General features: G+C 35.4%; 1 protein-coding gene across 1 annotated transcript in view; it reads right to left on the reverse strand.

Moving 5' to 3' along the window:
- LOC150094168 (SMAD family member 6-like) overlaps positions 1–20,006 on the reverse strand; it is a 56,375-nt gene extending 36,369 nt beyond the window's left edge. Inside the window, exon 1 of the mRNA XM_090412065.1 lies at positions 17,911–20,006. Coding sequence (XP_090268191.1) covers positions 17,911–18,298 — 388 coding nt within the window. The 5' untranslated portion in view covers positions 18,299–20,006. The remainder of the gene's footprint in view (positions 1–17,910) is intronic.
- Between the last annotated feature and the right edge of the window lie 7,113 nt (positions 20,007–27,119).

Raw genomic sequence — 27,119 nt, forward strand, 5'->3', positions numbered from 1 at the left:
AATTATATATACATCATATGATATTATTTAAAACTATTTCCTAGTCAAAGCATTTATAAATAATTTATATAATTCTAATTCACCCTATTACTGATTATAAAATAAACTATTTCATTTTAGTTTTTCTAACATTTTGTTTCATTAATATAATTTACCTCAATTTTTCACAAATAAAAGCACTTTCTGCTTTTAATGACTAATACACTTCTTTTTGCAAATAAGTCAAAAATACTATAATTTCACTTTTATTATTTAAAAGTTTTTTTAAAAAAATTGTTTCTGATTTCTTGTGAGAAGAGTGTTGTTCCTAATGTTTCTCCCCATACCCTTCATTTGTCTGTTTCCAGAGTAATTTCAAAGGAGAGTAGACAAAATTTTTAGGATATGAACAAAAATCGTTTCAATTATTATTATTACTATTATTATTATGGGTATCTCCATGGAGTCAATAGACTCATCGCGGGAGACCCAAACTAGCAAAACAATATTTGTCATATCTCTTCTTGAATTTATTTACAGACGAAGAACTGACAACTAAGTCAGGCAACGAATTCCACTCATTCACCACCCTCCAGGCAAAAAACCTTGTTCTCACACCCTTGTTAACCACACTCTTCTTTAATTTCCAGGGATGACCTCTTGTTCTTGCATTACTATCACACAGCTGAAACATTTCCCCTGCATCAATCCTATAAAAACCTTTCAGTAATTTAAACGTTTCTATCATATCCCCTCTTCTGTGCCTATCAACCAACCTCTGCAATCCACAATCTCTCAATCTATCAATGTAGGGAGCATTTTTTACATCACTTACCAACTTAGTCACTCTTCTCTGAACCCTCTCCACAGCCTCCTCATCTCCAAGGAATCCAGGTGACCAGACCTGAGTACAGTAATCCAAATGTGGAAGTATCAACGCTTCATAAAGGGGAATAATAACCTCTTTATCTCTGGATGTCAGTGTGTTCCTCAACAACCAAGTAATCCTATGTGCAATCTTGGACACTGTAGCAATGTGTCCCTTGAACTTCATCTACCTATCTGCCAACACCCCTAAGTCCCCTAGCCTTATCAGTCTCTTGGAGTAGCTGGTAATCTTTTAATTCCAAAATGCATAACTTTACACTTTTCCACATTGAACTGACGTCCATTACCTTTTGCCCATTCAACCAGCTTATTTAAATCATCCTGCAAACTTTCATCATCAGCTTGATTTTTTATTGCGCAACCCAACTTTACATCATCAGCAAACAGCCGAATATCTCCCTTAAAGCCATTTCTTATATCATTTATATACAAATTAAACAACAATGGCCCAAGCACAGAGCCCTGAGGCACACCACTGGTCGCCTGCCTCATCCTGGACTCGGCTCCTCCATACACCACCTTCTGGTATCTCTCCCCGAGTCATTATCCTATCCATATCAACAATTTAGTATCCATTCCCATCTGCTCCAATTTGCGTAACAGTGTTCCAAGGGGTATGTATCCTGTCAAAGGCCTTAGTAAAATCCAGAAGTACCACTGTGTAGCTAGTTCCTTTGTCCAACTCAGATGTCATTCTATTATAAAAAGTTAATAGATTGCTAAGGCAGGATCTACCTTTAACAAAACCATGTTGGCCTCTATAGAGTATCATATCCTGATCCACCCATTCTTGAATTTTGTCTTTAACCAACTTTTCCAATACTTTTACCACTACTCCTGAGATGGTGATTGGTCTGTAATTAACTACCTACATCAGCTTGATTTTTTAGAGTGCAGTTTTAGAGCCACCTTTATGCAAAGGAACCACTTTACTAACTTCCACTTTAGGGAACATACCAGAGTTCAAACTTAAGTTAAATATCTAAGTAAGAGTGGGGGGTGACAATTTCTTTGCACATTCATGCAACACCAGAGCTGATATTCCATCTAAACCTACAGCAGTGTTTGCATTTAAATTTTGCAATGTATTAAATACCTCTGATTCCTTAACTTCAATTCTCACATTAGTTATTGCTACAGGTACAGAGATATCCTCACTTGGGTGATAGACTTTTGAAAAGTGATCACTCAGTAACTTGACTATTACATCTGATTTTGTCACGTCAATACCATCAGCACCCACTAGTTATCCTTCCGAAGTCATTCTTCCTTTTACTTGCCACATAGCGGAAGAACTCTTTGGGATTACCCTTGATCTCATTGGCTAAAGTCTTCTCATAATCTGATTTAGCTTTTCTTACTATGCTGGTAACCTTCCTAGCTTGAGCCTTGTACTGCTCATGGGTGTACTGATCGCATTTCTCCTTGTACATTCTCCATAACATTTTCTTTTTTTGCAGATCAAGCTTGATGCTACTGCCCATCCATCTAACGCCTACCTTGTTTGTCTTCCTGACCATATGGACACAATCTGATATTGCTTTCCTCAGATACCCACTGATTTTATCCCATGCACTGTTAACATCTTTCCCCTGCAATATGTTTGCCATGGGATGGCTGCAAGCTGCTCACTCTGAAGCTTGTTATAATCGCCTAACCTGTAGATCTGTATATACCCCTTCTTAACAGAAAAATCTACAGATTTTGCAACCTCCCAAGTCAATACCACATGATCTTTACCACATTACAATTAAGGTTAAAGAGTGTTTATAATAGCCTCAGCCAAATCTGTAAATAGTTTACTTTTTCCCTTCAAAGTCATCTGATATGAATTACTCTGGAAGATAAATTCTGATGTATTTTCTCAGGGACAAACTCTGATTTAGTAAACTAAAGGAGATGAGGTGGGCAAAAAGTACTTTTTTAAACATTTCCAAGTTTTAAATTTATATTAGAATTAAAAATTTTAATAAAAAATTCAGTAATGTTTTTGTTCTGAGGAGGGAAGGTGTTTTCCTTCCCTCCTCAGTAATCTTTAGCCCTTGAATCATTAGCCCTTGAAAAAAACCTTGAAATCTTAAGATCATTAGCCCTTTCAAAAATAATGGAATATGGACCTGATTCAATACAGATGGCTCCAAAAATCCAAATGTCAATCTGAGAATGGAGTACTCATTTATTGGCTCTCAAAATATAGAACTAAAAAAAAAAAACAACTAACAGTATTGGATGCAACTCATACCATGCAGAATTAATAGCCATTAACACAGCACTGCAACATTTGGATAAACAAAATCCAAAGGAATTTATATTTTTCACAGATTCCTTAGCAGCCCTTCAAGCTATTAACTGCTAACAAACTACATAAGGATTCCGAAATAATTTTCCAATGGATTCCATCCCATGTGGGATTAAAGGGAAATGAAACTGCAGATGAAGTAGCAAAAATGGCTGCAACATTAAGTGATACTACAGATTTCGATCTTTTTAAAACCACTCAAAAAGAAAACATAAAAAGAATGATTCTCCAGGATATGACTCACCAATTGTATTCAGCAGAAAAACCAGGAGCTACCATCAACTCCAAGTTTAATCGATGTGCCACTACCATGATCTCTCACCTCAAGACCGGCCACACCAGACCAATCAAGTTTAGCAATGGCATAAAAGTCTTCCCCATCTGCAAAATTTGTACCATCGAGGAAGCATCGCCAATGCATTTACTAAATTGTATGAATATTTCCAAATGTCAACTTTATAACAACCCAGAAAAGGTGCTGTATAAAATACATGAATTGGACCTCTATGATCTGGTGTAATAATACCATGAGATAATAAATAAGGATATATATGATCCTTTCTGCTTCCCAGCATAGTCCATAGTCTTGTGGCTCTATGGCAGTCAGTGGTATGTGAGAATTTTCTTAAGGTGGAGAGATCCATGGGTTCCAATTTTAACTTTTTTCTGTTTCTTATCCATTATACTATTCACTGGTCATAATTAATTCAATATAATTAAACAATTCACCAGAGGGAGTAATAAACTCATTCACTCATTCTGGTGTATGGATCTTTAGGCAGACAAATATGCCCTTTGCAAGGGAGTTTCAGATTCTCTCCTCAGAGCACACCACATTGGGGGGAAGGGGGGGAAGGACGTTGTTTCATTTAAATGTTTAAGGAAATCAAATCAAATGTGCAAATACTAATCGCATTATGTTTTATGCTGATGGATGATATCCTAACATCATGGAGGCCTATGAAATATCTACATCTTATTCAACGTCTAATCAGTTTATACCTGGATGTGTATACCTCGAATCTTTAACTGTTATACTTTAAAAATATTTACAAGTAAATCTCCTTTATAATCTCTACATAGCCATCTAAACAACATAAGTATTTGCCTGGATGTGTCATAATCACCGCAGAACAACAAATTTTGGGCTTTATTGGAACTTAAATATCATTATAAATATATAAAAAAAAGTAAAAAAGGAAATCTTCCAGTTTTTAATAGGTGGCTGGCTATACTGATTTCTCACAATTTTAGTATACAATGAGAAAGATTTAATTTCGTTTGCATCCTCTATTGCAGTCTTCTATTTAAATAATAATATTACTGTGAATATTAACAAAGAAAGAAATCTTTTTGAGTTTTTTTATTGACTGGCTATACTTATTTTTCTCATTTTTAGTACGGTGAGAGAATGCTTTTAATTTTTTGTTTACTTCCTTTTTTTCCGTTCTCCCACTAGAAAAAGTGTTTGCTGCAACACCTCAAAACCCTTGTTCCGAGGCGCCTTCATTAATAAGTGCCGTACAAGTGTGTCATTGGCAGACATTCAGCCATATAATACGGTGAGTTAGTCCTACCTACGCTACTACTAGCGCCACACTGGCGATGGCTTGCGGCAATGAGGCTCCAGAGAACACTTGTGGAGTTTTTGCAGGCGACTATTACAGGAGAGAATCGTTTCTCCTATCAGACTTTCTTGTGAAATGAAAACGAATTGAGGTCACAGCTTCTATATTAGCTGAAACAAGATTAATTATAAACAAACTGTATGAAATATATGTAAATGGTAGATTTACTATATTTTGGAACTACTATGCTCAATATGTGCAAAGTTACATTTACGCCTGGTTGAATGGTGTGCATTAGACGTGTACTGATAATGTATTTTAATTTCATTATCATTAAAATTACTGTAAATGATAAGAAAAGAATATACTTGGCGTTTGGAAATTCTAGATCAGTGCCATTAAATAATCATTATAAATGGAATTTCAAATCGTGTTTACGTAACAGTATTCCAGTCTCCGCCTATTTGTTCAGAAGACATTTATTTAAGGTTATGTGAACAATTTCTTAACACAACTGGAGAAAAATCACCTGTGAGGTTTGTAAAAATAATTAAAATTACTAATCTAAGAAAATAAGCAAGGGATTTACCATATAGTCTTTCGAGTAATAGATGTAAACTTTTTTTTTGGGGGGGGGGGTACCAATCAGATGAAATTATGCACATTATTATTATACGGACAACACCCTTGAGGATTACGATTACTACAAAATGAAGTATTTTATAGTAGAGAAAATTAATCAAGAAAACAATATTGTGTAGTTTGTTAGTATATCACTAAATTCAATTTTTTTTATTGCCAAAATGAAAAATAATAAAACAAAATTTTAAGTTTACAGAAAATGTGTTCTCAGATACTAACATTCATAAATCACCAGCCTTGCGGTTAACGTATCCTCCTCTCCAGCCAACAGGCTGCAGGTTCGAATCCCATTGTAGGAATGGATGCTTTGCGATTGTCTTTCGGTAGGAGATGAATTTCATCGCCCGGTGTGAGACATCCCTAAATGCCTCTCAACCACCCCGTTTATTAGAGCCTGAAATAACTTGAAAAAGTTCCATGTTTAGCCTCTAGAGTGGTATTTCCGGACTATATAAAAAATAAATGAAAAAATACAAAAATTATAAAATTAATTTTAAAAAAGAATAAAAAGTGCAACATATTGCAGCACACTTCATTTTTGAGAAGAAATTGAATTCAGAAACTATTTAAAAATACTGTTGTCCCTAAAATCCTTTGCCCACCCATGATACAACAAATGTACTATAGGTTTATAGAAGCCTTTCATGGGTGGGAGCCACCACATTATATATATATAAAGTTTATTTCAATGTGGATTTTCCAAGCAAAGGACAGTGCTGTTACTTAAATGAGAGGCATTTAGGGATGTGCATTTCTGAGAAGTTTTGCTCAGACATCTTTTGAGATATGTAATTGTTTTTCTTACATATGAATATTATCTTATGGGTAATCTCAAATACAATTCAATAAAGGTTGTTGAACTTACAGCTTGGTGAAGATAATTTGGCACCTAAGGCATATTTTAATTTTGGTACTCCACTTGAGATACCAGTGACCACAAATGATTGTTAATAAATTGTTTCAGTCTGGAGAAAGTCCTTTTGCTAATAAAACCGTTTATTACATACCATATTACCATTTATTGGGAGAGTTGACATAATGCAAAACATAACTGCAACATATTAGGACAGCACATTTCATTTTTGTTAGAAACTGAATTCAGAAAACATTTAGAAATACTGTTGTCCCTAAAAATTCATGCCTCAAGTGGTCACTTGGACTGCTTGGGTGATCAAGCCATCTTGTCTAAGTAAATTATATTCTTGTTTAATCCTTTACAAAAAGGATTGTGTAAGTAAGCTTTGTTTGCTTACACTTAGTAAAGGATTAAACAAGAATAATTTCTTGGCAAGTATCATTTACTTTGTAACCAAGTGAAAAAAAATTTTTTACAACCATCTTGTCTACAGTGCAATCGAACCTAGTAATGCTAGATAATAAAAACATATCTGGGTCAGGGCCAATACTAAGCTAGCTCATGTTTGAAGAAAAAAATTGTGTCTTGCTAATTAAATTTTTATATAGTGGAAGTTTTTGAATTCAATTTTTGTAAATCATTTCTTGAAAAAAATATCCTAGTTGATCAGTGTGAATTGATCTGGTTAAATGAAGTGAGAATCTTATTAGAGTATAAACAAATAATTATAAAGGTAAGCTATTTAACTATTTCTTTTTAAAGATCAATTGATTAGTTTGTCCACCTGAGGCTGGTTCTACAATCATAATGAAGTTGTCCTTAAAATTATTTAAAATATTATTAAGAAGGCTTTAAGTCTAATCATTCTAATGATGAATACAACTGAAACAGCATGGCATGTCAGAGTAGATTTATTATTTGATAAATCAAACAGTGACAAGGCATGAATAAAGGAAAACTTATATGCTCATCCAAAATATTCATTACGTTTTTTTATGTGTATCCCACCTATGAAAGGTTGTAAACCTATAGTAATATTATTACTGTGGACAGGCTAAGGAATATTTTTTTATATTTGATATTTTACATGGTCTGGAAAATGATCGAAGAAAATTAGATGTCTGGAGGCCAAACATCTAATTTTTAGTCACTTCAGGCCTCCAATAATCTTGTCAGTAATCTCACACTGAACAATGAAATTCATTTTCCATCTAAAGACATCATTATTATTATTATCTGACACCTCCAGGGAGTCCAAAGACTCATCGAGGAAGGGCACCTGCTCTACAACCCTCTGTCTTCATCACTCACAATCCACCAACTATAACGGAACTGCAATTACCATCATCATCTACACCAACACCATCTACCGCCCACCACCATTAGTATTTTCACAGACAGTCACAAATATTCATGCCCACAACGGGATTCAAACCTGCAGCCTTTTGGCTGGAAAGTGGATATGCTGACCACTTGGCCAATTGCAAACATCTATGCCCATAGTAGTATTCAAGCATGCAACCTGCTGGCTGGAGAGCTGTATGTTAACCACTCAAGCCAAGCTTTCAGAATAGGAATAATGAGTTGCTCCAGTTTAGAGAAAATATATATTGCTTCTGATCCAAAGGATCTGATACATCCTGAAATTTTCTACTTATCCAAATCATAAATCACGGACCATCTACAGAGATATTTTCCAACATATCAGATACAGTTTATCAAAAGCATCTTCACAAATGGTCTGCTAACATCTGTTTTCTGCAGCACAATTATGTGTTATGCCATACCACCCTCTGTAGCTCTGCTTATTCAGTAATTCGTAGCCAGTCCAACATTCCTGTGGTTCGCCCACATCACCCAGATTTTATCATTTTCCCCTCTTGCAAATTTTTCCTGTCCTTCAGGCTGTAAAACACTATAAAGAGGGCATTTCAAAACACTTATATAGATCTGCAGCTTTAGTGAATTTGTTGATCCCATCTCTTACTGTTTAGATTAGGTAAAATCCTAATGCAGCGCTGTCATAGGGATTGACCAAATCTTTATGCTGTTTTAGTTAAAATTTGATGGTCTTAGCAGCAGTTACCATTTAGGTAAAAATTTCAAAACATTATTGTCTCCCCCCCCCCAGAAGAAGAGAAGCCAACCTTGTTGCATTATATGAAGGAAACTGTTTGATTAGTTATAAATAATATTGATTATGCCATCAATATTATATTATCACTGCAGTTAGCAAATAATTAAAATGTAGTTACTATGGTAAGTTTTTTTTTTTTTTCCTCCCTTCAGTTGCACTAGGTAATATCTATAAAAGCCTAACTGAGTTCACAAGTGCTCACTGACTCTTCTGTAGTCACTTCTACAACCACTTACTTTTCTTTTACATTGTGTATTTCACTTGGGATCTGCTATTCCCCCCCCTTTTGCTTTTGCTGTCATTGATAAATTCCTCTGTAATTTTGCACTGCCTCATGCTCTCCACATCCATTCATTTTTTTTTTCGGCATTTCCTTTGATCATTTTCTTTCTGTCACCATATATATGACACTCTATTTTAAAAATGCCACTGTTTAGTTGAACTGACATTAATTTCACTATTCTCCTCAGAACTATTTAAATTAATACATTTATTAAAGACCCTCTCTTCCAGCTCATCCTAACGTATATAATGATATATACTAATCATTCAATCCTACTACTACCCTATGAAACAAGCTTCTTTTATCAGCATTTCCTAGAAACTGTGATCTCTAGTTAACACCTGATTCTATTTTTAATGATACCTAGGTACTCAAAATGAAAACTGTTTCTTGGAAGAATGAAAACCTCAATCTTTTCTTGGCACAAAGAGTTAGTCTTAAATGAAGTCACTCTTAGAAGGAAGGGGGGGGGGGTCTATCACTAAGAGGCTGAAATTTTCTTAAAAAATCTGAATTTATCAGCACAAGAGATGAAAATATTTTAAAAACTTTAGAAAGCATTCAGAAATCTTTTTATATACTTATAATTCATTGGAAAGCAAGCTGTAGAATACAAAGGGAATCCAATTAGTGATATCAAAATATTATTATATGCAATTACTCCATATAATAATGCATCATATTATTAATTTTTGCAAAAATAAAAACTTGTTTTGAAATTTTTAAATGCGAAACATCTCATCACCAAATGAGATGATGAGATATGTAGTCCTGATATGTACTCTCAAGGGGATGTATAGATTTAAAAATATATTTTTAAATTTGTGTTGCAACATATGGAGAGAGGTGGTCTTAAGAGTGTTGTGACACTGCAACAGAGGAGTGGGATATCCTGGAGTGGAAGAAGAAAAAGAAGCTAATTTGTTTGGATGCAAGGAAAGCTACCATATATAATGCACTTAGAGAGGTCATCCTAAAATGATGTTATATTGGTTTTGGAATTGCTCCCCCCCCTCCCCAGGAATTACATCTTATTCTTTACAAATCCTTAATCAACACTGTTTCATAGATTTGATTAACACTTTTCCACCCACAAAAGGTTATTTGCAAACCTTTAATACATTTTGTACTGTGGGTGAGCTAAGGATTTTTTTCTATTAGTATAAATAAAATAATCAGCTAATGCCTTTTATTCCCTTATAGGGAGTAGGTAAGGCCATTTCAACCCTATCTAGCTTTTGGAGACTGAGTGGGCAATTCATCAGTTTGATATATATTTTTCATATTTTTAATTTAGTTTTTACATAGTCTAGAAACCCTGCTCTAGAGACCAAACATGGAACATTTTCAACCCACTTCATGCCTCCAATTAGTGAGGAGGAGGTCTCATACTACGGTAATGAAATTTATCTCCTACCTGAAGAAAATCACAAATGTCCATGCCCACAGAGGGATTCAAACCTACAGCCTGTTGATTGGAGAGCAGGTATGTTAATCACTCAACCAGCTGGGCCAGCAATCTACTCTATTTTCACCTTTTTTTTGGAAGTATCTAGAGCTTTCCTAAGCAAGAAATATTTAGTGAAACTTCAATGGTTCAATGGTCACTATTCAGCTGAACTGAGATCTATAATAGTGAATTGAAGTTTCACTAAATTTGTCCACTAAATGGAAGGAAGGTGACTATTAGTGGCCATCCACAAATGTATGATTTCACTGTTCTCCTAAAAATCATACATTTGTAGATGGCCACTAATAGTCACCTTCCTTCCATTTACAGTCCAACTCTAAACTCACTGTGCTGATTCTATTCATCTCAGTCACAAGAAATATAAGCTTCTTTTAGCAACATTTCCCAGTTTTACAATATGTCCAATGTAGCATTAATATATTACAGGTTTCTGAGCCTTCGTGATAGAGATTACAATAAAAAATATTACAAAGTAAAATCTACAAAAGTAATTTGAAAAAAAAATTACAATATTAGACTTAAAGAAAGACTAATTTTTGTTTTCTCTGAATATTTTTAACAGATTTTAAAAAGTTATGTTATCCTACTGCATCTTTCTGAAAAAATCAAGCAGCCTTGCATTTGGCCATGTTAATTTTTATTTTGCTCATTTTGTAGCAATGAGATGTTACATTGCTACATTTAACTAATCCTGTAAAAACACAAAGAAATTGGGGGGGGGGGATAGAAACTGGGATCATGTACACCCAGTGGAGTAAGAGGGTTCAGCTGATCTTTGGAACAGATTATGCGAACTTAATAAATATGAACATGATTCAAATGTTATAACTTTTAATAAATGCTGTATATTTCATGTAGAGTATACAGTAACATATTGTAACTGTATACTTCGAAATGTAATAAACAATGTGTAACTCTATTGGTACAATGTGAATCACCTCTTTATGGAGAGCTGCAGATAATTTTCTTAATTGCACAGGCATGTTTAACCCAGTGGCTATTCACTGGGTTAAACAGTTGTGTATGATATTCAGTTTCTATTTCAACAGGTTATGAGGATAGATGCATTTTTGCTTTAGTAACTAAAGCTCTAGTGATGGTATGTTTCTGAATAATGACATGGAATTTCTTAAAATGCATTTTTTGTCATTTTGTAAGCAGTATTCTCTGTGGATGAAACATGTGTGTTTATTATGAAAGAGCCCACCACATATCAATGGTAAATTTTATATAGTCATTTTGAGTGCTTATATGATTCAAGTTCCACCCATAAAGGATTATAAACCTATAGCACATTAGTATTGTGAGTGGGCTAACTAAACAAGACACTTTATGCCTCCAGTAAGTACTTCCTACACTTGGCAATGAAAATCATCCAAAAACATTCACAAATATCCATACCATGATGGAATTCAAGCCTACAACCTGTGGATTGGAGATCAGAGATGATATCTGCTCAGCTAACTAAGAAGAAATATTTTCCAGGGATTTAATTTAAGTAATCAAAATAAGAATAGCATGGAATAAATATAGATAAAGATGTTCATTTTTTTTTATTCAGCATTTCCATCACCATTTTCAAGGGCATAAAAACTCACTCTTTTGGGGTGGGGATTATTATACAAAATTTTACATACTACTGTTAAAAATAAATTTTTATTTTGATTAAATATTATTCTAATTGATGGATTCTGTGTTATTCTGTTAATTTTAAAATGATTAAAATTTGTTAAAACAAAAACTTTGCAGTTTGTATAATGGTTAATTACTTTCTAACTCATCTTTGCTTTACTGAATCAACTTCATTATTATAACAAATTACTTCCATGATGTTTTATACTGAGCAAAACTAGTACTGGGAGGTACTATTTATCAAATCAGCACTTAACTGCTAAGAAAACTGCAAATAAGCTCATATATATTACTCTCATTTCATATACATGTAATGTTTTTAAACTATTTCTGTTTGAAAATATTTAATGGAAGTAAAAAGAATAGTGACATTCAGATATTTTAAAAATCTTTGTAATCGAGGAATATTTTAGTAGCAGTAAATAATGATGGATTTGTTATAAGGCATATTTTTGTTTTTTAATAGCAATTACATCAGTGAAAGACTGTAAAGTATAGTATTAATAAGCTAGAAGATATGCTTCAGTTAGAATGTGTTTTTTTTTTTTTTTTGCCATTTCAGACTTCCAAACATACAAGTTGATTGTATGCTATACTGGACAATGAAAGTTGCTATGACCTATGGTATGGATGTTTATAAAGAGTTTTAAAAATTGTTTTCATGCAACATAATTATTTCTAAAGTAAATTTCTCATTAAAAAATTATATGTCATTAACCTGTCTTATGATCATGATTTCAGGTGAAAAATTATGGATATATAACCTGCAGATGATATATCCATCTGCAGGCCATTTGACCTCTTGGCAACAGTTTTTAAATCTGACTCTTGTATAGATGACCAAGGCAAATAACAATAAATCACCTCCTACAAGACCACAAATTTGTCACACCATGCATCTGCTGATCTTTTGCTAGAAGGACATCAGAAAAATCCTCATTTAGCCTTGATACTGATAAGTCCCCAGATGGTATCCCTTCAGTTCTGCTCAAAACTTGTGCTCCAGAATTAAATACCCATCCTGTAAAGCCTATATAAGCTGTTGTATTAATTTGGTATGTACTGAACAGTATGGATGCAAGCCTTTATCCAGCCTGTTATTAAAAAGAGAAATAAAAGTCGGCCTTCAAACTATTGTCCAACTCCCTCATCTCAATGCTCTCAAACATGATGGAAGAGGTCATCAACACATGATGATGATTAGTGATTACAATATGGCTTATACTATTCCTGTTCTACAGTAGATTTCCTTTCTAATCTTACCTACTCCTAGACATAAGTCATGGAGAAACTCATGTGGTAGCTGTTGATATTTCCAAGGCATCTGATCATGCCATGATGGATGGCTTCTTCTTATCAGATTTCTTTATCAGTGCTGGAGCATCCCCATGGTTCTGTACTCTCACTCACACTCTTCCTCCTATACATCAGTGACTTTCTCTGTTTAACTTCAAATCTTGTTCATAGTTTAGCTAATTTTATTATTATTTTCTTGACCCCTCCCCCCATGGAGTCACAAGACTCATTGAGGGAGGTCAACACTAGTAAACACGAAGTCTATCATGCCACTCCTTAAAATCATCCACAGTCTGCACATTCACCATCCTCATAGGCAATGCATTCCATACTCCATGCAAAAAAAACTTGCTTCTTACCCTTTTACTCATCACCTCCTTTTGCAAGTTCTAGAGATGGCTTCTTGTCCTTGTTCCTTTCATTTTTCATTTAAAAATCTTAGGATACTGTTGGGGAGGGCCACAATATTTAAAAAAAACTTCCAAGGAACTTTTGTTGCATTCATTGTGCAAACTGATTTTCATTAAAGCTTTAGCAGAAGCTTAATAACTCTTCTTCATGGCAACCCCCCCCCATTCCATTTTTCTAAGATGTACTGGAACAAATGTGCTATTGCATGTAATTTCATTCATATACATTCTTACAAAAAATTACTGAATTGTTTTTGCAGTTGGGAAAAAATATACACAATGAAACTTCAACCATTATAATGATACTGCTGACCTAAACGAAAATCATATTTCTGTATGCTATTTTATTTCACTGAATTCTCTTCTCCAAAAAAGGTTGTAAACCCATGATTCTAATGGTATCTGAGTACTGTGGGTGGGCTAAGTAATTACATAATCTAGAAACCCTACTGTAGATACCAAATATGGAACTTTTTCAAGCTATTTCAAGCCTTTAAAAAGCAGAGTGGTGATCTCACTGAGCAGTGAAATTCATACCACCTACCACCTAAAGATATTCATAAACATCTATGTCCACAGCGAGATTCGAATTCACAGCCTGACCAAGGATAGGAATATAAGCAGGCATGGTTTAAAAGAAAAATTACAGATGGGTAACTTACATGATTAAAATATCAAAAAAGAATTTTCAGTACAACTGAATAACAGAACATAATAGAATACAAATAACAGAAGAATTTCACCACCACCACAGCAAAAAAAAAAACAACCTACATTACAGATCCACTTAGGATAATGTAATAAAGGGTTCACAAATTCCCTTATAAAGATATTCCTCCACTTAGGCATAAAAACACATATAGACTATTATATGCAGGCAATGTCACATCATCATCATCTCAGTCAAAAAATTGGGAACATCCAGATCTTATTAAATTTGTGTTCTACAGAGGACTTATTACTTCACAAGAGTTGAATTATATCAAATCAGCTTTTCAAAAAAATGGTTTTAGTGAGTTCTTTATTGTCAATCTTTCAACAATTTCAGGCTCTGTATTCTTATCTCAAGAAGAAACCTCTCATGTTCCTCTTCATATTCCTATGTTAACAGAATATTGGAATGTATTGCAAAAGTTTTGAGGCATCTCAACACTGTTGTGTCCTTTCATCCTTCCTGCTAATTTCCACTTTCCTTTCTTTACCTCAGGACAGGATTCCTCCACTTAGCCTTGCAGGTGTCTAGTGGATTCCTTGCTCTTGTGTTTTATTTGTCAGTCTGATAGATCTCCTATGGTCTGTCATGAAAAGCATTAATAAGTATAAGCAGATATTAGGTATCAGAAACCTGAGCAGTCTGGCCTGGCTGAACATGCTATCTCTACTCAGAACAGTGCCTTGTGGATGAAAAAACTTCTACACAAGAGCAGATTCCTTATGGAACATCCTTATAAAGTTGTGAAGCATTATTACCTGGCCTTCATTTGCCAGATCAGTGGCAGTGCTTTTTAAAATTCTTTTGTTAGTTGTATTTTATTGTGTTCCATTATTTCTTTGCACTAAAGATGTCCTTTGATACTAAGATGAAAATTTTATATCAGTTAAATATTTTAGCCACATAAGTTAATCTAATTTTTCTGAACCCACAGTCTGTTGGTTAGGGAGCAGACAGGCCAGTTTCCTATATCCTGATTTAAAAAAAGTAAAGTCCCATTCATTGTTTTTCTCTCAATTCAAGAGTGTGATGTAATTAATGATTAGCCTTTTACTAACTGTATTAACTCTTTACAAATTAAAAATCTGCCTTATACTTAGAGAAGATACTTAAGAAGAGGAATATGCACATTCAGCATTTGTTTAAATCTTAATAATTCCCCCCCCAAAAAGGGAATAACATTGCAAGAATTTATACAATTTATATTTGTACAGCTAATCAGAAAGGATATGATACACTTATGTATTTTTTGATCACTATCTGTTTATTACCTCTGTAGAAAACTAGCTAATTTATTATAAATATTTACATGAATATAACATAAATGAAAATTTCTCAAATAACATATATATATATATGTATACATATATAGAATATATTTAGGTCATGGGCAATCACAGTGTAATAGAGTGTAAGTTTTCTTTGAGAAGGTTGCAGTTTTAAAAAGTTTCAATACAATTTGACTATATATTAACTTCAGATATTATAAATATTAAAAAAAACCCAGCGAAATAAGAAATTTTACTGAATATTATACATAAAACTGCATTACATTTGTAAAATGGAAAAAGGTGCATTAAAAAACCCCTCAAAAATAATATATTTGAGGTTTGATTTTTAAAAGGAATATATAGAGAACTGAACACATGCAATTTTTCTTTTGATGGTGTTTTAAATATTGAAATAATACTACTTAAATTTACTAACAATGCTTCACCATGGATTAACTCAAAATAATAAAGTGCAACTCATTATTATTGCTATTACTGAACTTCCCTGGAATCCCAAGATGCATCCTTTGATGAGCTATTCCTATTCCTGCAATTTAAAATTTTAAATATGAAAAGGATATTAAAATTGGGGAAACGTTTCTTTATTAATATGTGAAATGGCCAAGCAGAAAATAGTTTTTATCTTCCTTCTATGTAACTGCTTCCATTTAATAATAAAGTTTAACTATTATAGACGTGAGGAAAATTTATCAAGGATTCTGAAACTAAAGGCGAGTTAGCCGATCTCACGCGGAGATGGAATGATTTCCCTTCAAGTGCCAACTCTTAACTAAGGAGGGGGGAAAAAACCATATGCACTTTCGGAAATGTGAGCTTTTCATCCCCGCAGAGCAGGCAAACCAGTATGAGAATATGCACAATTATTAAATTCAGCCAAAAATGACATGTAATTGGTGGAATGGCCTTCCGCGATTTTTCCATGGAAGTGCGAAATGATAATTAAAAAAAAAAAAATCCGCTGATGTGAACAGCTGATCATTTGGATGAGGTAAAATAATCACTCTTTAATCAATACGGAAGAACATTTCGGAAAGGTCAGTGACATCTTTTAAAAGTGAAAAGCATATATTACAATGCATAGTTTTATCTCTTTAGATGGGAAAATTAAGTGTTTTTCAACTTCTCGTAAGGAAAGTTGCCGGATTTATCGGTTTACGAAAAAGTATTCAAGTTCTCATTTCATTATATCAGATCGGGAAAAAAAAAAAAAAACAGCTCTATTAAACAAAGTTATTTACAAAACAACTTGTTCTCCCATCTTTCTCGAAGAGCAAAAATTTAAAAATCCCCTTCGGTGAGGGAATCCTGGAAGCAGGACTAATATTTCCATTTTGATTAATTAGCACATATGATTAACTGGGCGAATATAAACACATCGATAATTCTATTACGTATGATACACTATCGTACATAGTGTATGAAAACAGAACGTACTAACAGATTTTTACTTAACTTCCACTGAAATGAATGAATATTCGTGGAAACCGATGAGAACAAAAATTATTACACCGAAGAAATAAAACAACAAACAAGCTTCGCTATTATCATATAATAGCATATATTTGCATCAAACTAAAATAGCAAAATTTGAAAACGCTAACAACTATTTGGTGCAGAATTCAGAAGATAATAGATCATCTTTGGAAACGAGCGAAATCTAGCACGATAAAAGTTAGTATTTATGATGTTTCAGAATAAATAAATAAACTTTAAAAAATAAGAAGAATAGCGGATCGACAATCGATTTATCATTTATTAAAAATTGGATTACTGGGAAATTCATCATTATTAAATTTGAAGGAAACTATGATATTCTTTTGCAGTATTGTGTAACAGTATAAATTATATCCATATAATAATGGAGCATTATATACATAAAAAACTTCCGAAGTTCTTCAGACTTTGGAAGTCCAGTAGGTCGTTTTTTAGTATGACCCCACCTACTCAATATTCTGCAGATGTCCGTCGTCTGCTTACTCCCAGGGTGACACTGCAAGGCAAGAAGATACCTATATTGCCAGTAAGCCTTTACAGTAAGTGATAGAAATTTTTTTTGAGCAACATTTTTCCTTTCAGATCGTGATCAATGTATTAAAATAAAAGTTCATAGCATAGCATGAAAATGACAGTGTTGGATACTGGGAAGGTAGAATGAGCGACTCCTCCCTTTTTTTCTCTCTCTCTCACATACTCGGTATTTTTCATATCATTTAACCGATAGGCTTGATAGACTTAAGAGATCCAAAGTTTGTAGCACTTGTGTTCATCCAAATACAAGAATATACAAATAGAGATCATCATCCTCTGCATCTATATTATTAAGGCAATATAAAACTGCCTTTCTGTATGATTTTTTAAAAGGATATTTAAGCACCTGTAAGTCAGTTTTTATAAACATACAATAAAATGTTAAATACCCCTTTGAAGTGAAAATTCATAACTTACCTGGTTTGCAGAGCCTGCTCCAGTGGTATGGATTACAACAAACGTAAAGTGGATCGTTGGCAGATTGGCACCACTGTAACCTTTTCAGTTCCCACGGCTGTTGCACATCAGGCCACCTCCACAACTGACAACACAGCACGTGAGGGGCTGCGGTCCTTCGCCCCAACCGTAGATCACCCTTTGGAACTAGCACACAGCCTGTGGTGTCGGCACCACGACTTTCCAGAGCCTGAACTAAAAGTTCAAGCTGCGATTCTTTAAGTCTTTTTAACATGGCTTGTGCCACAGCTTTAGTTTCCATCGGCCATGTGGCTTCATCGTCTGCGTGTGGCAGTAGCCGCTGTTTCCACAGACGTTTCACTAGAGCATTTCGTCTAGAACGAAACATGAAAGCACAACATAATCTCTGCGGGTCTCCTGGTCCCGAGCCCGTGGTGGCATTCACTCCCGTCGTCGGGATACTCTCCTCCTCATCCGACTGACAGACAGCAAAAGTGTCCAGGCACTGGCGCCTTGGGCCGACTGACTGGGACACCACGGCAACCCACTTCTGCTGGCTCCAGAAATCCCGAAGGCCCGGTGAGACGGCTGGAGACGTGTAATCTCACACGAACACTAGAACACATGGACTTCCACTTATCTTCAGACAAATACAGCCACAAATACACATTAGTAGGCTCACTATTACACAATCACTTCCAATGGAAACTAACTATTACAATAACTTGCAAAGAAACCATCTAAAACAATGTTAGATTCCGTAAAACCTTCGGTCACCACGCTGGTAGACATGCACGCCACTGTCGCTACTTCAAACATCCCCACACAGAATAGGTGGCGCCTGATGGAAGGTTGGAATGACTCTATGAATAGAATTAGAAAATATCTCAGAAACTCAGTTTTCATCTAAAGAGAAGAATGTTAGTCAATAAACATAAATTAAAAACATATTAATCCTTTTATCAAGGAAGATAAAATTTTTTTTGTATGTATGAATACCACATTCTTTTTAAAGATCAAACTCATACTACCGGCTACACCCCTCAATGTAAAACGGACTCTTCCAAAATAGGCTACAAGGCGACGCGAGGGAAAAGTTATTCTGATTGGGTAAAGGGTGTCACGTGTCCGTCTAGACTTTTTGGCGCGTCTGATATCTGAAATGATTGTTGCGCAAATAAGATCAAATTACTTCTAGCAAGAGCATTTCTTCCTTTGATATTTTCAGGAATTTGATTATTAGAACTCAATTATATGATACTGACCATCTGAAAGCATTTTATTTCCCTTCTGAATACCGCACACATCATCTAGAAGCCAACGTTCTTTGCTATGCTCGTTGAAGTTCGGCGGTGATGCGGATTTGAAAAGAGAAGCAGACGACATTTGGCGAATGGAACGAATATATCAATGTGTTATTACCTTACTTTTTTACTCAGGTGAGACAGTGGCGCCGATGCGCAGAAAATGTGTATAAGATAACTACAACAGACTATTGAACGGCAGATTTAGTAGCGAATTTAGTTAGACTCACTGGTTGATCTTGGTGGGCCAATGAAGGGCGCACGTGAGCTCATGAACGTCACGTTCAGATCCTGAAGCATTCCGGCGCTAATGTTATCGTTGTTTTACTGTAAATCGTTTTTCCAACTCTGTCGGAGGTCAGTCTGAAGGCTCCTCTGACGTCATTACCCATCAGTTTTCGAATGAAGAACGCCACAGTATCTGTAGGACCGACGACAATCGCCGTTCGCTGTCCTTAGCTGACGAGCGGCACGTACTGTCGCAGCAAGTGTCGTCAGGCAGTCGGGCCGAGGCGTCGAGTCGGCTTGTTGACAGAAATAAACAATGTAAACTCCGCACGTCACAGAACGTCCCTTATGGGTCCCCGTTCTAGATTAATATCTTCAACTCACACAGTCGCTCAACTAGAAGAGGAAGTCTGCTTCAAGAATGTCTTGCTGGGTATTTTTTTATTGCTATATTGTCGCAGAATGTTCTTCGTTAATAGATTAATTAAAGGGAAACATGAGTCGGAGTTCTGCTGAATATGAAGAGCTTTCCATTGCTTATTTTAAACGTGATTATCTGTTGCTTTTAGCGCTTACTCCTGTTTCAAAATAAATTATATTTTTGCTAATATCAATTTCATTTTTACTTATATTCATTTAACTACATTCCTATGAAAGTATAATCAAATCTTAAAAGTCTTCCTGTAACGGAACTATAAATATTATTTGACTTCAGCAAGTCACCACATATTGTGATATAGTGGCTTGGCTAGATTTATTTTATCGAACACTTGACTAATTCCATCTGTGGCATATATATATATATTTTTTTTTTTTTTTGAAAAATTTTTTTATGGTAATTCCATTCCACACACGAAAGGATATTGATTCCGTACTTTGCCATCTTCCAGGTTGGCGGTGGCCTTGTGCGCTAAAAGGCATGAAAATTTCAATAATAAAGTATAACGAATATTTTTTATCCCTTCATACTATCCTCTGAATGAATCGGATTTGGGGGGGGGGGAGGAGAGAAAAGACGATACTTCTACATTAAATTTATTTATTTAATAAATTCATTACAGTTAATTCATATACAAATCTTACTTGGGCCTTTAGCTAAGGCGAGATGACGAATTTTTCACTTGAGGCAATTTATCTCCACGTCTTTCTTGCTATGCTGTCACTTCTTTTACATCCTTGTGGTACCACCGAAACATCTCCTAAAGAAACATCTGACTGATCTCTTGGTATCATAATTCTCTTTCATCTCCTACATATAATGATCTAGACCAGGGGTTTGAGGGTTTTTTTACCCCTATCTGAAGGCCAAATATCATTTCAGGGAGTCTCCAGGCCGCAGACTATCATAGTGGACATGATACATACAGTGTTAAAGAAAGAAGGGGAATGATTACTGTCCCCCCCTTATAATACCATACGATCTCAAAACAGTATCCCAGTTTGTTTATTAAGAGCAGTATACAAAAAACTAGCTGCACTTCATACTGTCTTCAATTACCTCCGATAGACACCAGGACAGTCGTAATTGTCTTTAATAACAAATCTCATCTTGCCTACATATCTCTGTATCCAAAATCTATTTCCCAGAATCATCCCTCCCCACGATTGCATGTTACCTATTTTCTCTCGTGTGGCTTTCATATACCCCTTGGTATATTCCACAGTTGCAACTCCTCCTTTGTATATTTGATTGTAAGCAGTCAAATTCGAACGGTATCTTAAATGCAGATTCCCATTTCGTCTACCAGTGGGGGTGATAGGAAGCCTTCCATACTTAACCTTTCGCTGATTAATGTCAACGCAGCTACGACAATCGTACTAAAACTAAAGGATTCTTCTTCGCTTCCCTTTACCATACTTCAAGATTCTCTTCTCGTCTAGTATTAACGTTTCCTTGTCCAAATGAATTCAAGAATAAGTACGATAGCTGGTGTGTGTGTATTATACTCCCTCGATGAGTCTCTGACTCCCTCGAAGTCTCTCTTAATAATAATAAAGCTAGAGGTTGTATATTTATTATTTAATGTGAAAAATTGTCCTACCTTAGAGTTCTGTTCCCATTGAGGTTGAAACTCCCCTACTTAATATTCTTAATTCCATCTAGAATATATCACTTTCTAGAGGTGATCTATTTTTGCTTTGTTTTTTCTATTGGTACTTCTGGATACTGTAAACTGAAGATGTTACGACGTCCCTGACGAACTGTCATAGTCAAGTTTTGATGATTCTGTGAGTTCTTCCACATCAACTTCTGGTTTAGTTGCATTCAACATATCGAAAGTAATTTCTGCATTCTTGCACTTGAGGACTGTGACATAATACTTGCTGCTATAGAACGTGCAGGTTTCTTGAACTGGATTGATTGTTACAACATCTGCTTTTTCAAAGGAACTCCAACATCTTCAAATGATTTCCTCTTCATACTGTTTTTTATCTGAGTACCAGATGGAGAGGACTCTGCAATAGGATGAAACTTCATAGTTACCTCACTAAGTTTGGTGAATGCTGCTCCTGCAACTGTGAAGATTTCTCCAACCAAATAATAGTAAGATGTCACGACGGTTCTGATGAACTGTCATAGTCAAGTTTTGATGATCCCGCGACTCCTTCCACATCAAAACTCTAGTGCAAGAAACTACACGTTCTACAGCAAGTATTATGTCACAGTCTTCAAGGGTAAAAAAAAATGCAAAGATTATTCTCAGTATGTTGAATCCAGCTGAACCAGAAGTTGATATGGAAGGACTCACATGACTGTTCAACTTACTTAACCTCGCCATTCTTGGATCCGTCGTTTTTCTCGCTTCGCCAACAGGCATTATCCTTGGATTAAAAAACAAATAAAATAAAACGAGTTTGTTCTCAATTCTAGGATGCAAGGAACATTTATAAGGACTTTTCAAGTGAAGGTGAGTTAGGCCGTCTTATTTGAAAGTGGTAAGGACAAGGCTTCCTTCCCTAATCTGAACAATAGACAATCGGGAGAAAAGCTCGCGCACACACACGCATTTGATGGGCATAATTACACTCACTTTTTGGACATATCTAATCAATGTAATTCTAAACAACAATAATAATAACAAAATTCCTTTTCTAGTTTTCCTGAAGTAGTAGAGTTCCCCATTGGGAAACTACAATTGTTTGTCAACTGTGGGGACACACCTAACTGATAGATGCAGTGTGGTCGCCTTGTTATGGCCTTAGTTGCCTCGAAATATTAAAAAGAATTCAACGCTTTGTGTTTCATCGAAATGATCTTTTGTGCTCTCAATCTATGAATGGTACAGCCCGTTTCCTCTCGTGTGTGGTATTGGTATAAAATATATGTATATATTATCGGATTGCCTTGTAGCAACGTTTCTTATACTCAGGGGCGAATGCTGGTCTTGAAATTCACGCTTGCTTTTGTTATCATTCAGGGACTGAGAGGTGTGCTTGAAGTCTGATTAGCGGAATAATGAATTACTGACCATTTGAAACTATATATTTAGAAATTTATGTACATTTAATCATACAAATACAACATTTATTTTACAAATGATATTCTATCTTTTACAATTTAGCTACTTGAATACAAATTCTACCCTACGGTTCTTCTTTATGAACTGGTCAATAACATCGTCATAAAAAGTTAGTTGTAACTTAATTTTCCCAAGCAACACGCACACTTGTAAAGGCTGGCTGAAGCTCACTGGCTAGAGCTATTTTGACTGCGTATGGCTTTGTGTTTAAGACGATGTGAAGGGAGCGGAAATGGCTACGCGCGCGCATGAAATCACAGTGCTGCAGCGAGGACCTGGAAGCTCCTACAACCGAGCAAGCCAAGGTAGCTTTGACTAGACAAGCAAGCATCGACCTTCGATACACAACGCAAAGCTCAATTATTGCTGCGCAAGCTTAAGACATCTTCTGTCTACAAAAATAAAAGCCTAAATGGAATGCTTATAAATGCATGCATTTATTAACAAATAAATATTACTTCTTTCTCAATTAATGAACTTGCGTTGCAAGCATGGAGAATTCGCCCCTGCTTATACCATACTAGACCTCAAAAAAAACCATAACGACACCAGTGAACTATTTCGTGGAATGATTAACTGGCCTATAGACTTAATAAGAAAGTTAAAATCCATGCACCCGTTGACTCCAAGATTGTATGGCGTTCCTAAAATATATAAAGAAGGTATACCATTACGTCCAATAGTTGATGGAATCTATTCTCCTACTTACCAACTGTCTAAATATCTAGCCAAGATTTTACAATAACACATCCACAACTCAGATAATTATATTAAAAACTCGCAACATTTTATTGAAAATTTTAAAAATATCCCTATATCTGAAGATGATATACTAGCAAGCCTTGACGTCACATCTCTGTTTACAAACATTCCAGTTGTGGAAGTCATCAACATCTTAGACAACTTGTTCCCAAGAAACATCACTACTTTGTTCAATCATTGTTTAACTTCGAACTATTTCATTTGACAAAAAACAGTCTACAAACAACTTACCGGATTAGCCATGGGTAGCCCCCTCTCTCCTTGTGCTGACTTATTCATGGAAGACTTAGAGGATAAAATCTTATCCCAAATTACCCCAAAACTGAAAACTTGGTACAGATATGTTGATGACATCTTTATCATTTGGAATCATACAAAAGAAGAACTAATGGATTATCCGAACCAAATCAATAGTTTCCACCATACCATCAAATTCACATTAGAAATTGAAAAAGATGAAAAACTTCCATTTCTAGACATCCTAATAAAAAAAAAAAAAACTAATAACAGTATCAACCTGTCTGTATATAGAAAACCTACGAATACTGGACGTTACCTCCATCTCAACTCGTCACATCATATATCCCAGAAACTTAGCATTATCCATATGCTTAAGAAAAGAGCTATACATTACACAACAGACCAAGATGACTTACAAAAAGAATTAACTACAATATCCAGAGAGCTATACTTAAATGGTTATCCTAAAAGACTGCAACAAGATTCTCTTTTCGGATATACCACAAAGACAACGTGATGACACCCAATACATCAGTACTATAACTATTCCATTTGTCAGCAGTATTTCAAAAAAATTGGCTAACCATCTAAAACTACTCCTAAAGCTATTCAAGCCAGTCGATGCTATTCGGAAATTTTTAAGATCACCGAAAGACCCTCATCCATTCTACAAGTACTCTGAAGTATATAATATACCTTGCTCCTGTGGTGTTAGTTACGTTGGTCAGACCTCTAGAAGTTTCGAAACGAGACAGAAAGGATATAGGATATGTCAGAAACAACAGACAAGATATTTCAGGCCTTTCTTGCCACTTTGCCTCTACCAACCATCTCATTTAGTGGGCTAAGAGTCATATGCCTTATATTGAAGAGAACTACCATTCCAGAACCTTCAAGGAGGCTGTTACGGTCGCCCGTCCAACAGGAAACCTAAATAAGAATCAAGGTCTAATCCTACCGGAAATTTGGAAAGCTTTAATCAGATCACTAAACATCAAAGAAATGAACTTTCACACCAATTACATTATGTCTCGTAACAAATAAATCATGTTCCCGAGACACGCGCATTGTCTCGCACAATACTAATTTTGTATGAATTAGAACTGTCAGTTAAAACCTAGTCTGTTACCTTCATATAGCTTACCAATTGTATTGCCTGAAGATACCGATAGCAAAAATCGGCGAAACATGTAGGACAATAAATTAAAAACCCACTTGACTAACATTCAAAAAATGTGTTTTGGTTATTAGGGGTTTCCTTCTTGGTTTTTTAACCCCATCATCTCATAAAACTCGATCATAGAGCTTTGACTGTTTCCTGGGCAGCCCCTAGGAATTCCCCCCCCCCCATGTAGTTGTATATTTTGCCGCTCCTTCCCCCTTATTTTTCGTATAGTTCATGCCAATTTTGTCGTCCCAAAAAACTTTACCTTCTCGTGCAAATGCACGGTTTGCACCGTCGGTAGAGCCGGCCCTGACTGTTTCACACAACAGCACGAGTGTTAAGGTTTTAGGATCACGAGATTACATCGGTTATCTGCTATGCTCTTTTCCCGATTGCTGTAAAATTATCGATAGCAGCGGGCTCGGTTTACTGTGATGGCTAAGGTGAAAAATGTTTTCCTTTCCGCTAGATTTCCAAAAGTTAGGACTTAAAGAGCTCCGCCTACTCCCTTGGGGATAAAATGTGTTGAAGGATTCATTTATTTATATGTTATCATGTATGAGATGAAGTTTTCTTCGCTTTAAGAGTCCTTGAACATCAGAGAGACTTAAGTTATTAGTTAAAATGGCTCCCTAAGCTCGAACTAAAAGAATCTTTCTGAATCAATACTATTGTATGTGTGTGTGATGGAAAGGGTCTTCCTTAATCTTAATTACACTTGATCCCCGTGTGATAATCTCCGCTTCTTCCAATGAATGTGAAAAGTAGCAATTTCTACACGCTTGAAGCATATTTCAAAAATTGCTATTTGTCATATTCCTCGCATAATATTTTCTCTCATCAAAATGTTCGTGGTAGAAAAATGCGGCAGTAAGCTGTCTGCCTAAGCTGTTATAGACGTTAGTTAAACTATCGTTGAAAATTCATATCTATTTATGCAGCAGAGCATTCACAAAAAGCTCTGCTGCACTGAAATCAAACTATTCACAGCAAATGTATTCAAATGTAAAGAATATATATTTAAGCAAGTATTGCACAAATGTTACTGTAATAAATTCATTTCCTTTAATATATAATTCACGTCTTTAAATTTTACGAAAAAAAAAACAAATCGAGGTTATTAATATTAATAAAGGAATAACAAGAGATGGCTTCTTTGTACTTTGTTTATATCAAAGATATATTCGGTTTCTTTAAGTTTAACATATTAGAATTCGACAATAGGGACTGATGTGATATCAGTACTAAGCTTTAAAAGAGTGTTGGATTATAAAATAGTGACTGACAGATTACAAAAAAGTGATATATGGGTATGAGTCTGCAAAATTTAAGGTGAACAGTAGTGTACCACAAGTATCAATCCTTGGTCCATTGTTATTCATAGTTTACATTAATGACATTGAGAAGGATTTGACATACAGCTGTTTGCTGATGAAGCAAAGATAAGTAGGGTAATCAGGAATGAGGTATACAGTACTTGCAGAATTCTTCTTCAGCTTCTCCCACTTAAGTGGGGTCACTGTTTATAATGAGTCTCCTCCACACCTTCCTGTCTTGGGCTGTCACCACATCCAAGTTCTTCATCTTCAAGTCCTCTTCTACCAGCTCCCTCCATCTCTTCTTTGGCCGCCCACGCTTCCGCCTTCCTTGCACATCCATCTGCATGACCCTTCTTCCCACATATTCGTCCTCCCTCCTCATCACATGACCAAACCATCTCAACCTTGCCTCCTGTATTTTCGCTCCTAAGTTCATAACTTTCACTGTTCCCCTGACATAGTCATTTCTCAGACGATCCTTTCTGGTCACACCGCACATCCATCTAAGCATTCTCATCTCTGCTACTTCCATCCTGCTGATGTTATTTTTCCTCAGGGCCACAGTTTCTATAGCATATGTCATAGCTGGCCTCACTACTGTACATTTTGCCTTTCAGATTGATCGGCACCCTCTTATCGCTTAACACTCCAGCCATCTCCCTCCAGTTCC

This window comes from Typopeltis vanoorti, chromosome 22 (genome assembly GCF_054136105.1).
Source record: "Typopeltis vanoorti isolate ZY-2024b chromosome 22, IOZ_Tvanoo_1.0, whole genome shotgun sequence".
NCBI classification, from domain to species: Eukaryota; Metazoa; Arthropoda; class Arachnida; order Uropygi; family Thelyphonidae; genus Typopeltis; species Typopeltis vanoorti.